At 43.2% G+C, this 13,626-nt stretch overlaps 1 protein-coding gene across 2 annotated transcripts in view; it reads right to left on the bottom strand.

The window, feature by feature from the left end:
- The window catches only part of RAB31 (RAB31, member RAS oncogene family), a 327,089-nt gene that overhangs the window by 138,886 nt on the left and 174,577 nt on the right, over positions 1-13,626 (bottom strand). For both annotated transcript variants that reach the window (XM_069216539.1, XM_069216531.1), the window contains exon 3: positions 102-183. In XM_069216539.1, coding sequence (XP_069072640.1) covers positions 102-183 — 82 coding nt within the window. The remainder of the gene's footprint in view (positions 1-101; positions 184-13,626) is intronic.

Below are 13,626 nucleotides of genomic sequence, written 5' to 3' on the forward strand. Positions count from 1 at the left end.
GTCTGGCAAATCTGTGAACTGAATCAGAGATCATTTTTGTCACTTGATCGTGGTTTTTGTCCCATAGCAGAAGGGAATGAAGGCCACTGGGGCATACTTACACGCTCTTGGCCAGCAGTGTCCCAGATGAGAAATTTATGAAGTTCATTACCGCAAGGCACTGTTTTCGTCATAAAAGATGCGCTGAAATTGGAAAACAATATTCAATGATTAATCAGACTTTCTGGGTTTAAAAAAAAAGTTTTTAAAACCACCATCTGCAAGTGTTTTTAAATACCCCTGAAAGAGTGGATGATAACTTTTTAACTAGCTCTGTAATATGAGATAAGCAAGACATGAAACAGTGTATAATTCACCCTGGAGTAGTATGGAAATTATGCCAGTTTTATGTGTACAAATGTACATAGTTTACAATTCACAGACAATTACAATGAATATCTATGCAACTCAAGCATAATGGATGCATGGCTAATTATGTACAAGCACAAAGAATGCAAAAAACAACAAAGTGATGGAAAGGGTTTTAGGCCATTGTCTGTCACCAACTGTGCCACTTTAGCCACAGAGAAGCCATAAATGCACTGAATATTTCCAGACGTGAGTCCCGTGTACACTGTGCCTTAGGATTCAAGACCTTACTGAGAAGCTCAAAATACATTGAAACCAGTCTGGGGTTGCTTGTGTTCCAGTTAGGATAACCTGACCTGGCGTATGTGCTAAACTGTTCCTACTAGAACAGGACCAAGGCTAATTTAAATATGATTGGTTCCTGTCCAAGATGGGCAAAAAAAATGATGCACTGAAAGAGACCCTGGCTATTTACTAATGCCTGAGATTGTCAAGCATACAATCAATCACTTATCTGTTTTTCTCTATGAATTGTCCTATGTGGGAAGGATATGCCCCAACATAAGCTCCGTGCTCACTGTACACCTGACTGAAGATGAACCTCAGTGATATGATCCAAACAGGATGGAAACAGTCTGAGGTTGCTTGCATTCCTGTTCAAAGGGGAGTGACCAGGAAGTTCAGACTGGACTGGTATTACTGGAGCAGAAACAAGGCTGACTTATAAATGGCTGGCCGCTGCGTGGCGTGGCAAGAGGGGCAGGAAAACGATGGACTAAAACACGACCCAAGGAATTAGCAGTGACAGATTAAATCAATCATTCCACCCATCACGTTTTTGTTGTCCTATGTGTATATGAATGACATTAGTATACATTTGTGAATTAGCATAAGACAGTTTCCTTAAATGTAGGTATGTGTAATGCGCAAGTAATGTATGCAATCAAGGCAACATTTTCCATTTCCACTATTATGTTGCCCTTTTCCTTTTACCAACAATCGTTTCTGTTATTAAGTGAGTCGGTAAAGACAGGACATGAACTTCAAGGAGAACAATATAATGAAAACTGCCTCAAACCACATCTGAAGGACTCAGAGTATCTCCCGCCAGGACTGATACATCTCATTGGTTCCCAAACAACCAGAGCGCCGAATCCAGGATCTCATTCCTTCTGCACAAAACCATGGTCATGCACCCTTTTACCTCGCTAAACCGTTGTCATCATACCAGACAACCAGATGGCTAAGGCAAGCCACCCAGAAAACAATATTCATATCTGGGCAAGATACAAACCTTTCAGAGAACAGAATTTTCATACATATGATTCCTGTCGTTCCAGTGCCTACTACTGGTATTTTTTATGATTCTGTTCAAATATACCCACTTACCTGTAACCACCTGTAAACTTTCCTTTCCCAGAAAGTGCTTTGGCTGCGTTAGTTCTATATAAAAACAATAAATGACAATAAACTTTATTGTGTGCCTGTCCTACCCTTCCACACACATCCTTCAGATACTGGACAGGCAGTTGCACATTCATAAACTTCCTCCAGTCTTAGAACTTGACACCATTGGGTGCACATCTGGCCTGGCAAGTGCATGTGTAAATATTTTAAAATACCCTAAAATACTGCTTTGTGGGAGGGAACCTCACTTGCATTGTTTTTTTTTTTTTGCAGCTTTTTTATGTAGTGCAAACTCAACCAGAATGGTATTGGAGCGCTTTACATGAGCACCAGTTACATTACCCAAGGACACATTAATTTTTTTGTAGGTACGGGGAGATTAAGTGATTTGGCCAGAATCACAGGACTATGAGCCAGCGCCAAGATTCAAACTTGGTTCCCCAATTACAATGTCGGCAGCTCTGGCCGTTACGCCACATCATTTTCTATGATACTCTCCTCTGACACTTACAGTAGTGCTGCTACTATTTAAACATTGCGGCCATTTTATGTGTGAATACTCACAACTGCAAACATGCATGTGTAGCTCACATATCACACATATCACAACTCTGTACTCCTTTTGTAAATCGTGCATTACATACACCCCCAAACTTTAAGACTGATCCTAGGTCTGATTCACAGGTATGCCTGGAAATAGCTTTGTGATTGTGCTTTATTCAGTAGGCAAACATCTACAGAACGAGGAGTAATCATATGTTATGACAAGCAGGCAGTGCAGATTACAAGGGAAAAGAGTTCTGACTACTGAGGAATGCTGTAATAAAAATTAACAAAAGGAACGGGGTGTTAAAAGGGGAAGAACCAAAAAGTTTTCAGCTCATCTCTTTTGCCCAATTATATATAGATAAATATTTCCTTTGTTGTATTTTTAGGCTGTGTAATTTTCCTAGCCACTCCCCGTAGGTTTTAGCAATGGCATGCTTTCAACACACACCCAGGGCTAGTCCAGCAGCCATTAGGTAGTTGACAATGACTAAGCAGGAGCGCAGATTCTCTTTTCAAAGACCTGAATTACCTTCTAGGGAAGTGACAGTTACTGAGGCAATTCCACAGCTGCTACATCTTCATCACACCGGCTTCTTCCTTCCAGAAGATCTGAATAACTGAACATGCTTACTTAATGCAACAGAAAGAAGTGCTTAATTTGATCTGGTGGTTTCCAGTGCTCGGCACTGGCACTCAAATGTCAATACCAGCACTTATGATAGAGGGCCACATGATGGCACTGTCTATCTAGTTTAGGGAGGAACACAACAACAGTTGTTTATTAATTCAACATACATTAAAATTACTACTACCCGGCATCCAAGCCATTCTCATTGCTTTTGGGGCCAAAATCGTCTGAATTGTCACACTTGTAAGAGTGTGATCGTTAGTAGTTGTGTTGGTACTGTCATTGGCGGTGCTGACAGGGGCAGCAGGTGGTTCAAGCTGCAGTGGCCCAGGTGTGTTTTTTTAAACAAATTAAGCACTGCAAAGACACACGCTCTTTCACCACAGTTGGCGTGATTATGAGTCAGGCAGAGTGGAATTCCCTGGTGGCATTCTGCTTCACCTGATCACAAATGGCCTGCTGCTCCCATAGAGCCGGAGAGCTCCTTAATAAGTTCGGAAGAGGCCCTCAGTGTACTTTGCAGGGGGGGCCCTCAAGTTTTGCTATGCCACTGCATTAAACCCCTCAGAATAGTGAATACCATTTTGAATTATGCATGGCAATTCTGTGTCCACCCAGTTATTCTCCATTTTGAGAGGTCTCACTTATAATTATGGACTTCCATGCAGAGATACCAGCCAGTAATGGTAATCCTAGCCACTTGGAATCTCTGTATGGAACTCAACCTAATTAGGGCTATTGTCTTTAAAAAATAAAAGGCCGCAGACTGAAAGACAGATCCAAGACAGGTAATCTCTGGCAAAACATTCTGCAGGGCCTTATTAATTTTTCCATATAATTTGATAATTATGCGGAATAGCACAAGGACCTAGGAATAATGGGTCCTGGTATGTCCATCCAAGGGGACATAACAGACCCAAATAAGCACTAATTTTCTACCTAACTGGAACAGGTGGTAAATGTGTGAAGGGGCTTTCCCTTCACTGTGGTGTTGGGGATATGGGTAAGGGGAGGCAGGGTGGCAAATTAGGTTTAGGTTCCAACTACAGGGGGTATTTTATGCTTTCTCCATGCTGCAGTACGAGGGCGGGAGGAGACCGAGCACAGCATATTCCCACAATCCCACTAGCAAACCTTGGCCTGGTGTCTCCCGGACTGGAATTATCAGGTCTGGACTTTACAACCCCAGTAATTCCAGACTCAAAGACACTGGAAAACTCATAATTGCCTGGATCACTGTGCCCACCCCCAGCCCATCCACGGGACACTGCTAAGTGGAACTCATAAATAGGGTGTCAGTGCAGAGATGTTTTAAGGCATGGGCAGAGTGGGCTCTGGCCCTGGGCCTCAGTCTTTCAGGGGGCCCCCTGGTACAGCCAGCTCTGTTCTGCAGAGTCGTACCCTGATGATCTTGAGTGATTCTTGAACAGGTTGTTTTAAATACCGTTTTCCTTTATTTTATTTTTAATGTGAGCGATGTGTGAGAGTCTATTACAGACATTTTGTAGAGAAAGGTTGTGTTTATGTTTCATGCAACATACTTAAAAAAGTTCTTTTAGGTCAAAACAGGACCTCACCTTTGAGAAATGAGAGGGTGTCAGAGATTATTTGCAGTAATATTAGTGAGCTGCAGCTGTGTTACAATATTGAAAACACACATCGCTATTCCTAAATATTAGATGTAAACACATTCAGAATTTGGAGGAGTGTGCCCGTGCACTGTAGTGACCTGGCCAAAGAGGGAATGAAAGAGCTGCAATTGGATCATAAATTCAAAGCTGTTCCAAACGGGGCCCCAAACACTTTTGGCCCAGGACCCCAAAATCCTTAAAATGGCTCTGTGTCAGTGTACTGCACACCAAGAGAATCAGAATTTCGGATAAAACTGAGTTCTTTTTGAGAACAAGATCAGAAATGCAGATATTCTGCACAATGATCCTCTTCGGATTCCTTTTCATTATTCTCTATTCCTACAGGGTAGTCAATTAGAGTTGTTTGTTGATGGCAGTTGATGCAAGTCGGCCAAATAATAAAAGTATAGTCCATAAAGCACAAGTCACTCTCCCAACTCCTAAATCTGACCATATAGAACCCCTCATTGGATGTTTGGCATAAAAGAAGAAGGGAAAGACTAGCAATAATAATGCGTGACAATACATTTTTTGCACATCATTCTTTATTGCATTTCTAAGCATAAACATTACTTGCACACCAGCATTCCTAGATGTAAAGAGTATTGAGATACACAGTACTTTGCAGTTCCCTAGTATGTGACAGAACTTCAAATACGCCTTGTAAGCTAGGCACAGTGTCAACCATTAACCTGGAAAGAATAGTCAAGCCAGTCACCCCTACTTTGACATGTTTCTCTGGATATCCCCTGGCTTGATAAACAGATCCCTCTGCTTCGGCACTGTGCATGACAGTACTGAACACTGTACTCTAAGCAGCAACTCGTCAATTTTCTTATTATTCACAAAAATAATAAGCATTCTTTCAGCTTCAATCAAACAGCTGGGTTTCTGTATTTTTGCACTTGTACATTTTATCTAAAATGTGAATATGTTAGGAATGTCTGTACTGCGGCCATTTGCAGACTTCTTTGGTAATTTGCTAATGTTGAAATGTAGCCATCATTTCTGGATATGGGTTTTTGAAAGAAAAACAACAAAGCTGTTTTAAAGTACTCCAACCATCACCTTCCATCAGCAATAGGAGGTCAAACCCCTTCTAAAACTGTCCTGCTTCTAGCAAGGCTTAGCTAGTTTTCCAAGAACTGCATCAATTGTAAGTATAGGCAGGAGAACATGGCGGCTACGCAGGTCGTGTAGCGCGCTAGAGCGTCTCTCGTTCTGGTTCCCGGGGGCGTGGCAGGACGCCGTAGACGAGCGGCGGTGCGAGTCGGAGGTCGTAGAGGCATACGGATGTGCGTGGATGTGCGCGCCGCACTCCACAACATCGAAGGAATTTCGGAGGGCAGCGGGGGCTGTCCGCTGGTATCGGGCCGCGCTGGAGCTGCGCAGGTCCCGAAAAAACGCAGCGCGTATTCCCCTTCGGGGGAATAGCGGCAGTGCCAGCGGCAATATCAGAGCGGCCGGAGCCGTGTTTGAGAAGCGGCGGCTGGGTGAGCGGCTGAGTGAACAGCCTAAAGAGATCTCGGAGTTTGACGCAAGAAGGAAGACGGTGAGGCAGATTGGGGAGGGGGCGTTTTTCTTGCTCCCCCACCCCCTTTTACAACAGTGGAGGGGACGGCTCAGTTGTCCCAGGACAGCACGGTTCCCATTATAGAGGAGAAGGGCGGATTAGTTAAAAAAAAAACCTTGAGACTTAAACCGGGGGAAGGAGGTAGGAGTGCGGGGAGGAAAGCGGGAGAGAGTAAACTCAAGGGTAGAGATAGGCTGACACCCTCTCTAAGGTCCTTCTTTAAAGTGAGACCGGAGGTAGTTACGCTTATTCCTGGGCAGGTAAGAGCTGTAATGGAAGATACCACCAGGCAGGCGGAAAGCATTCTGGATGAGGGCAGGGAGGGGGCAAGATCCTCCCCGCCAGGGTTAGAAGAACGGATGGCCACAGTGTTAGTTCAAACCCCAAACAATAGCCTGGCGGAAGTTCAAGATCACGTATCTAGGGAAGTAGTGTCGGAGATGGCACTGGCCAACTTAGGGACCCCCCCTTTATTGAGTACTTCACTGGAGGCTTTAATCTTGTCTATCTCTGAGGATGTTAAAAAGGGCTTTGCGAACTCAGAGGTAAATCAAGGGGAGATAAGAGAGGTGTGTGCTAACTTGGAAAAAAAAATCGATGGCGTAATGGTAAGAACACAGGCCCTGGAGGAAGCAATGGGGGGTTTGAAGGAGGACCTGGTACAGCATAAGCTCGAGATCGAGACTTTGAGGAGGAGTGAATTGGTTCTAAAAAACAGGATGGAGCAGTTGGAAAACTATTCAAGAAGGAATAATCTAAAACTGTTGAAGGTTCCGGAAGGTGCGGAAGGGGGTGATCTTAAATCTTTTGTAGTGTCATTAATTAAATCAGCAGTGGATCTAGAGGAAACCGAGGATGATATTGGGAAGGATATTCAAAGAATTCACCGTGACCCTTTTAAGCCACGCACAAAAAGCACTAAACCTCGGAAATTTTTGATTAATTTTTTGTCTTACCAGATGAAAGAAAAGATTTTATCCAGAGCATTGAAATTGAAGTCTCTGAGAGCAAAGGATATTGTGTTCGAAATAAGGTCTGACCTATCCAGGGCAACTATGGATAGGCAGTGGGAGCTGGGTAAGCGTTTGGAGATTTTTAGATCCTTGGGGGTTTCGGCTCAGTTGAAATTTCCAGCTTTTCTTAGAGTTATGTATAATAACAAAATGTACAACATTAGGGACTTGAGTGAAGCGGATGAATTATTGGCTATGGTTAAAAGTGAGCAAGCTATTGAATAAGGCTGCGTGTATTGCACAAAGGCGAAACTCTCCTGGGAACCCGGGAGCGCTCTAAAATTGGATCAGTATGATCCTTAGTTGGGGGAGGTTCTCCATGGGTGGGGGTAGGCAAGAGGGTGGTAGCGAGGGGGGGGAGCGGGGGGGTTGGGGGGGGGAAGGTGGGGAGAAAGTAAAAAGTAGTGCCTCGTTCAGCCCAACTATTTGTTACTATTTAAGATTGATAGATGGCTAGTAGGGGGGGAGGTCAGAGGGTGACGAATATGCCACTACAAATTTTGTCATGGAATGTCAATGGCTTAAGGGTGCGACGAAGAAGGGAACGGATACTACAGTATTTGAAGGACTCTACGGCACAAATTTTAGTTTTGCAAGAAACACATCTTACTAAGGCAGAGTGTACTAATATAATACAAAAATTAAGATGGGTGCGAGCATTTGCATGTACAGAATACAGCTATCATAATAAAGGAGTGTTGATTTTAGTTAAACATGTACAGCAGGGGGGTGTAGCAATTTTGGAGTCTAAATCAGATTTAGCAGGGCGATGGGTAATAGTAAAAATGCAATTTGGAGCTCGGAATTTGATATTAGCAGGATACTATGGGCCCAATTACGATGATATAGAACCCTTAAAGCAGCTTTTTTCTCAGCTTTTGTAATTTTCGGATCCGGTTATTTTGATGGGTGATTTTAATGTAGTTCTGGATAATGAGTTAGATAGGCTTAACTCCAAATCACGAGGTACACCTAAATCGCAACAGTATCTGAGGAGGATGATGAAGGAATTGGGTTTATGTGATATTTGGAGGGACAGGGCGGGGAATAGTAGGGACTTTTCTTTCTTTAATAAGAAATATAGACACGCCTCACGAATTGATTATTTTTTATTGGACATGCGATTGAGAGAGGAGGTTGAGAATATTACGTACTTGCCCTCGCATTTATCAGATCATTCTGCGGTGCAGTTAAATTTGTGCTTTTGTCAGATTAGTTCCAGTGGTCGGTGGACGATTGATCGAACTCTGTTATTAGATCAAGAGGTGTTGCCAAATTTGCGTAACGAAGCTGAATTCTTTTTTAGTGTAAATATGGGCTCTGCTCCTCTATTGGTAGTATGGGACACGTTTAAAGCAGTCATTCGCGGGGGATTAAGGAGTTATTCCATTCAGAAACAAAAACGGTATAAGGAAGAGATTTTTGTATTGGAGCAGGAAATGCAAAAATGTAAAGCTAAAATAATTGAGGTAGGGGAAACGGCAACGGTGAGGTCCAGCTGGGAGAGGCTGAGAAGTCAGATGGAAAAGGTACTACAGGGAAGAATTCAAAGCAAATGGGAAGCAAGCAATTTGGCTCATTTCGAGTATGGGGAAAATGCCGGGAAGTTGCTAGCCTGGAAAGGTAAAGCGGACCGTGTCAGGAACTACATTAAGGAGGTCGAAGTGGGGCATTTAGGTGAAAAAACAATAGAAGGGGCGGTAATAGAATCGGCTTTCCGGGATTTCTTCTCGCAACTGTATTCTGAGAAGTTGGAGGTGGATGAAGGTATGATATCAGATTGGTTAGGGGTTGATGCATTCCCTGGATTATCGCGGCAGGAGAAGGAAGTATTGAACGCCCGATAACAGCTGAGGAAGTTAGGAAAATCCTGACTAGTAGTAAATCGGGAAAAGCGCCAGGCCCGGATGGTATTCCAGTGGAAGTTTATAAGGTACTAGAGGATTTAGTTATCCCAGTGCTGACAGAATTGTTTGGAGGGATCCTGGAGTTTGGCAACGATATTCCTCTTTCATGGAATGAAGCTGTGATTTCCCTAATCTTGAAACCGGGCAAAAACCCAGCGAAGTGCGCCTCATACAGGCCTATATCTTTGTTGAACAGCGATTATAAATTGTTAGCTAAGATTTTAGCGGATAGGCTTAGTAAGACAGTGAATGCTTTAGTACACCCCGATCAAAAAGGGTTTTCAAAAGGTAGATATTTGCACAAATTAACCTTCGAACTGATCGGGGCAATAGACATGGCCACAACGTTTGGCGCACCTTTGGCGGTTATGATGTTGGATGCAATGAAGGCTTTTGACCAAGTTAATTGGAAGTTCTTGAAATCAGTTTTAAGGCGGGCCAATTTAGGTCCAAAGTTCTGTGGTATAATCAATCAGATTTACACTTCCCCTTACGCTAAGATTTTGGTGAATGGTAAACTTACGGGCCCTATCTCCATTTCAAGAGGTACAAGGCAGGGTTGTCCCTTGTCTCCGGTATTGTTTAATTTATATATTGAGTCATTTGCTAGAAAAATCAGACAAAACCCTCATATCCCACCCTTTCGCTGCAATGGTTGGGAAAAGAAAATCTCGTTATATGCAGACGATGTATTAATATATACTAATAACCTAACCCTTTCTTTTAATACAGTTAAAGATTTGGCTGAACAATTTGGAAGGATATCAGGGTACCGGATCAATGCGGAGAAAACAGAAATTATGAAGTGGAATATGGTAGGAGGGCTATCGACAAATAGACAGGGAATACAGTACCTGGGTATTTCAGTGACTGAAAATTTGAAGGATCTAGTAGAGAAGAATACTCGTAGGCTATTAGTCGAATGTAAAAGTATGTTACAAAAATGGGCTTGTCTTCCTTTGACGATTATTGGGAGGAGAAATTTAATTAAGATGTTTATTCTACCCAAATGGAATTTTGTGTTTTCAGCTATTCCTTTGGCAATGCATAAGGCACATTTAGATAAAATGCAGCAAGCAATAAGTAGTTTCATTTGGAACTCAAAGGGGCCGAGGATATCATGGAAAAAGCTCCGTAGAAGAAGGGAAAAGGGAGGACTGGCTCTTCCTGATTTTACATATTATGCGTGGGCTTTTTTGTTTAAGAATTCAAGTATGCTGTTTAGATCCCCAGACGACTCTACAGTGGGTAGAATGTATAAAGCTATGGTGTCGTCTGAAAAAGGGGGCTCACAGTCATTTCTATTTAAATTTGGTGACCCGAAATTTTTCAAAAAAGTTAAACTAAAAGTGCTGCAAGGGATAGCAAGGAGCTGGTACCAGTTGAGGCGGCAGTTGGGTGTACACTATTATAGTTATCAGGCCCCTATTTGGGATTCCCCCGGTACTCCAGTATGCTTCCAGGATATTCTTGTACTACCACTTAAAAAGGCTGGTGTGGAAAGGTGGGGGAAGATTGCGCGAGAAGGTACTCTACTTTCTTGGGATGAATTGGTAAGAATAACGGATGGTTCTCTGTCCAGGTTCAAATATCTACAGCTAAGACAGTGGGAAAAAGTAACTAAGGTGGGATTAGGGGCGGTAAATGTTTTGGAGGACTCTTTTTTAGACTTGACAGTCTCGGCTGGGGGGAAAAAGGTGGCAGCTTGGTACTGGGAAATCTTAGAAACTCTGGACGAGAATTTGGACTTACCAAGCAAGTTATGGGGCAAGGTGATGTCAGGGGACAAGATTGGGTTGTGGTGGAGGAAGTCGTGTATGACTTTATATGAAGTAATAAAGCCGGCTCCACTAAGAAAAAATCATCTTTATACTCTACATAGAGCATACATATCTCCAGCAAAACTCTCTAAATTTAAGAAGGGGGAAGAGATTAAGTGCCCGAAATGTGGTGGGTTAGGAGCAACGGATATACATATGTTCTGGGACTGCCCTTTGGTACGGTTGTTTTGGGAGGAGGTCTTTAGGGCCTTGTCGACTATGTTGGGTTGGAAAATCAATATATCACTCCCACTAATTAGTTTTGGGCAGCCCCAGGAGGAGGAGATATGGAAAACAGTGAATAAAAACAGTCGTGCACTTTTGTTTTTTGTAACGGTGTTGGGACGGAATGAAATCTGCAAAAAATGGCTGAAGGAGCACCCGCCGAGCTTTACAGACTGGTTGAATGCTGCTCTTCGGGTGGCGAATTTGGACCTTAATGTGCAGGGCCCAAAGAAAAGTGTAGAAATGTGGGCACCTTTATTAAAATGGGTAGAGCGTTGTCAAATTTTGTCTTCTTGAAAAATTGTTTTTGTTAAAATTTTCACGGAGGGGGATATAGGGGGATTTATGCGGAATTGTAGTTTGGAGTTTTCCTTTGCCCCAGTCCAATGATTAAGCACCGAGTGAAGCCTTGGCAGGTCGGTCTAGGCGGACCAAGAGAAACAAAGGTGCACCCCTGACTTGACTATCTTTTCTTAGGTAAAAGGGCGAAGAGGTTACAGGAATGAAGAGAGATTTCAAGCGGGGCTGAATGAGGACAAATAAAAGAAAAAAAAAAAAATCAATTGTAAGTATACAGATGGAAAACCTATGTTCCGGTGTGCCATCGCTGTAACCCAGAAATGTAAAAGTTCAGTTGCCTTAGAACAGAACATACAGTCGAATCTGCTTCTGTGGCCTGAGGGCAAGGGCCAGATAGATTGGCACACCAATGCAGAGACCAGGCAGGGTCTCCTTAGCACTTAGCACCTGTGTACAGGAGCCCTTTTGCCTGGCTGCATCCAAAATACCAGTGTGTAGCAAGCATTATCTTGAGTATACACACCGTACAAATGCAGCCGCCCTGCTCACAATCTCCACTTACGGGCAACTTGAGAACTCATCCACTACCACAGATACCTCCACGTAATTTGTTGCAGAAAACAGCATGCGCTTGGTTGCACGTTTTCGCTCCGGAGAAGTTAGAACTGTTGGGCATTTCCGGGTACGTTTTGTTTGACAAAGAATGAACTGTGACCACTGTCAAGCTGTCCCCTGCCCCTGTCAATTGGCATTCCAAACGATTAACTGCAGGATTCCCTGGAGCTCATCCGTCAGCCCTGCTCTCTTCAATATCTATGTCTCTCTCCCCTCTACCTGATGTTTTTCAATCAACTAGCTGCTTGTAGCCAAAAGGTGTGTTTCTAGTCTCCCGTGTCTGCCATGCAGCTCTCTTCTTTATGCCAACTACATGCCCTGTATTTTCAAACATCACACCTTCCAGAACCCTTCACTCTAGCTCGGCCAATTTACTTTTGATCCGTGCTACTCCAAGTCCAAGTCCCACTCAGGCAGCAGTACCTTTTCCACTTTTGCTGCCAGAGTGTAAAACACTTTTCCAACCCCAGACTGGGATCCACGAGGAACCTTCTCACATACCATTAATCCCTGAAACACCCTCTGTTTGCTAGTTTAATTCCATACTACTTGGCTCTACCCTAGTGTTAAGACACCCTCTTCCTGGGTATTTGTGCTTATAAATACTCAAATAAATCAGTTGCACTATTTCCCTACTCATCCGTTCGTCCACTCCAAGGACATGTATCCACACATTGGCCTTCACAGCTCTTTGATATTCCTCCAGGATCAGTTGTACACATCTGTAAAGTGTGCTGGAATAGTGACTCTTGCCACCTCTCACTAACGGTGGATCAGAAATGGACAGGTGCATTAAAAGTTCTTTAGGACCAGTTTCCTCTTCTATCAGCTCATTCTAGGGGTTGACCAGATTAACCTTCTTTGCCTGTTGCTCCCATTTGACAGTTTGTCTTCGACAATCTTTGTTTCATTTAGACTAATGCAACAACCCTTTCTACGGCCATCTGGAACAGTTCCTCATTTCTTGACTGTCTCTTTACACTTGAAGAGATAGTAGGCCGTGGTTGATGGGGTAGGTAGTGTGTTGAGTTGCATGTGCCTTGCCAGGACACAATATCACTTTATTTCTAAAGCTGGAATACACACAGAAGAGACCAGATTGTCAGCCATTAAAACGTGGCTTATGAAGAATGTTACCATTTGGCATAAGGGTCCATGCACATACAGATGAAGACGTTGACACCCAAACTCAACTTAACCTTAGAATACTTTATTCTCTGAGGATGATAGCCCCTAGATAATGGAAAATGGACACCCACTGTTGTTTTTCTGCAATTGGACAGCCCCTGCTTACAACAATGGTATGGACCTCGAGTTCAGTGGCCCTCTTCGAGTCAAAGAAGTTTGTGTTCACATCAGCAAGGTGTTGGTGGCGAGGACAACATCCTGATCTTGCAATGACCTTCTCCACTCTGTTCAGCTGCACAGTAATGCTCTGAGGGGCTGTGTGAGTGTTACCAGGTTCAGGTGGAGCTGCCTAAAATAGGGGGTGATTCCTAGGAAGCACCTTACCTCCTGGACATCATGTGTGACTGCAATATCATAAGATTTTACTACTTCTTAAGACTAAATCAGATTTTTGTTGCAATGTCTGTTAAGATTTACTTACA

Source organism: Pleurodeles waltl, chromosome 2_1, assembly GCF_031143425.1.
Source record: "Pleurodeles waltl isolate 20211129_DDA chromosome 2_1, aPleWal1.hap1.20221129, whole genome shotgun sequence".
Taxonomy (NCBI): domain Eukaryota; kingdom Metazoa; phylum Chordata; class Amphibia; order Caudata; family Salamandridae; genus Pleurodeles; species Pleurodeles waltl.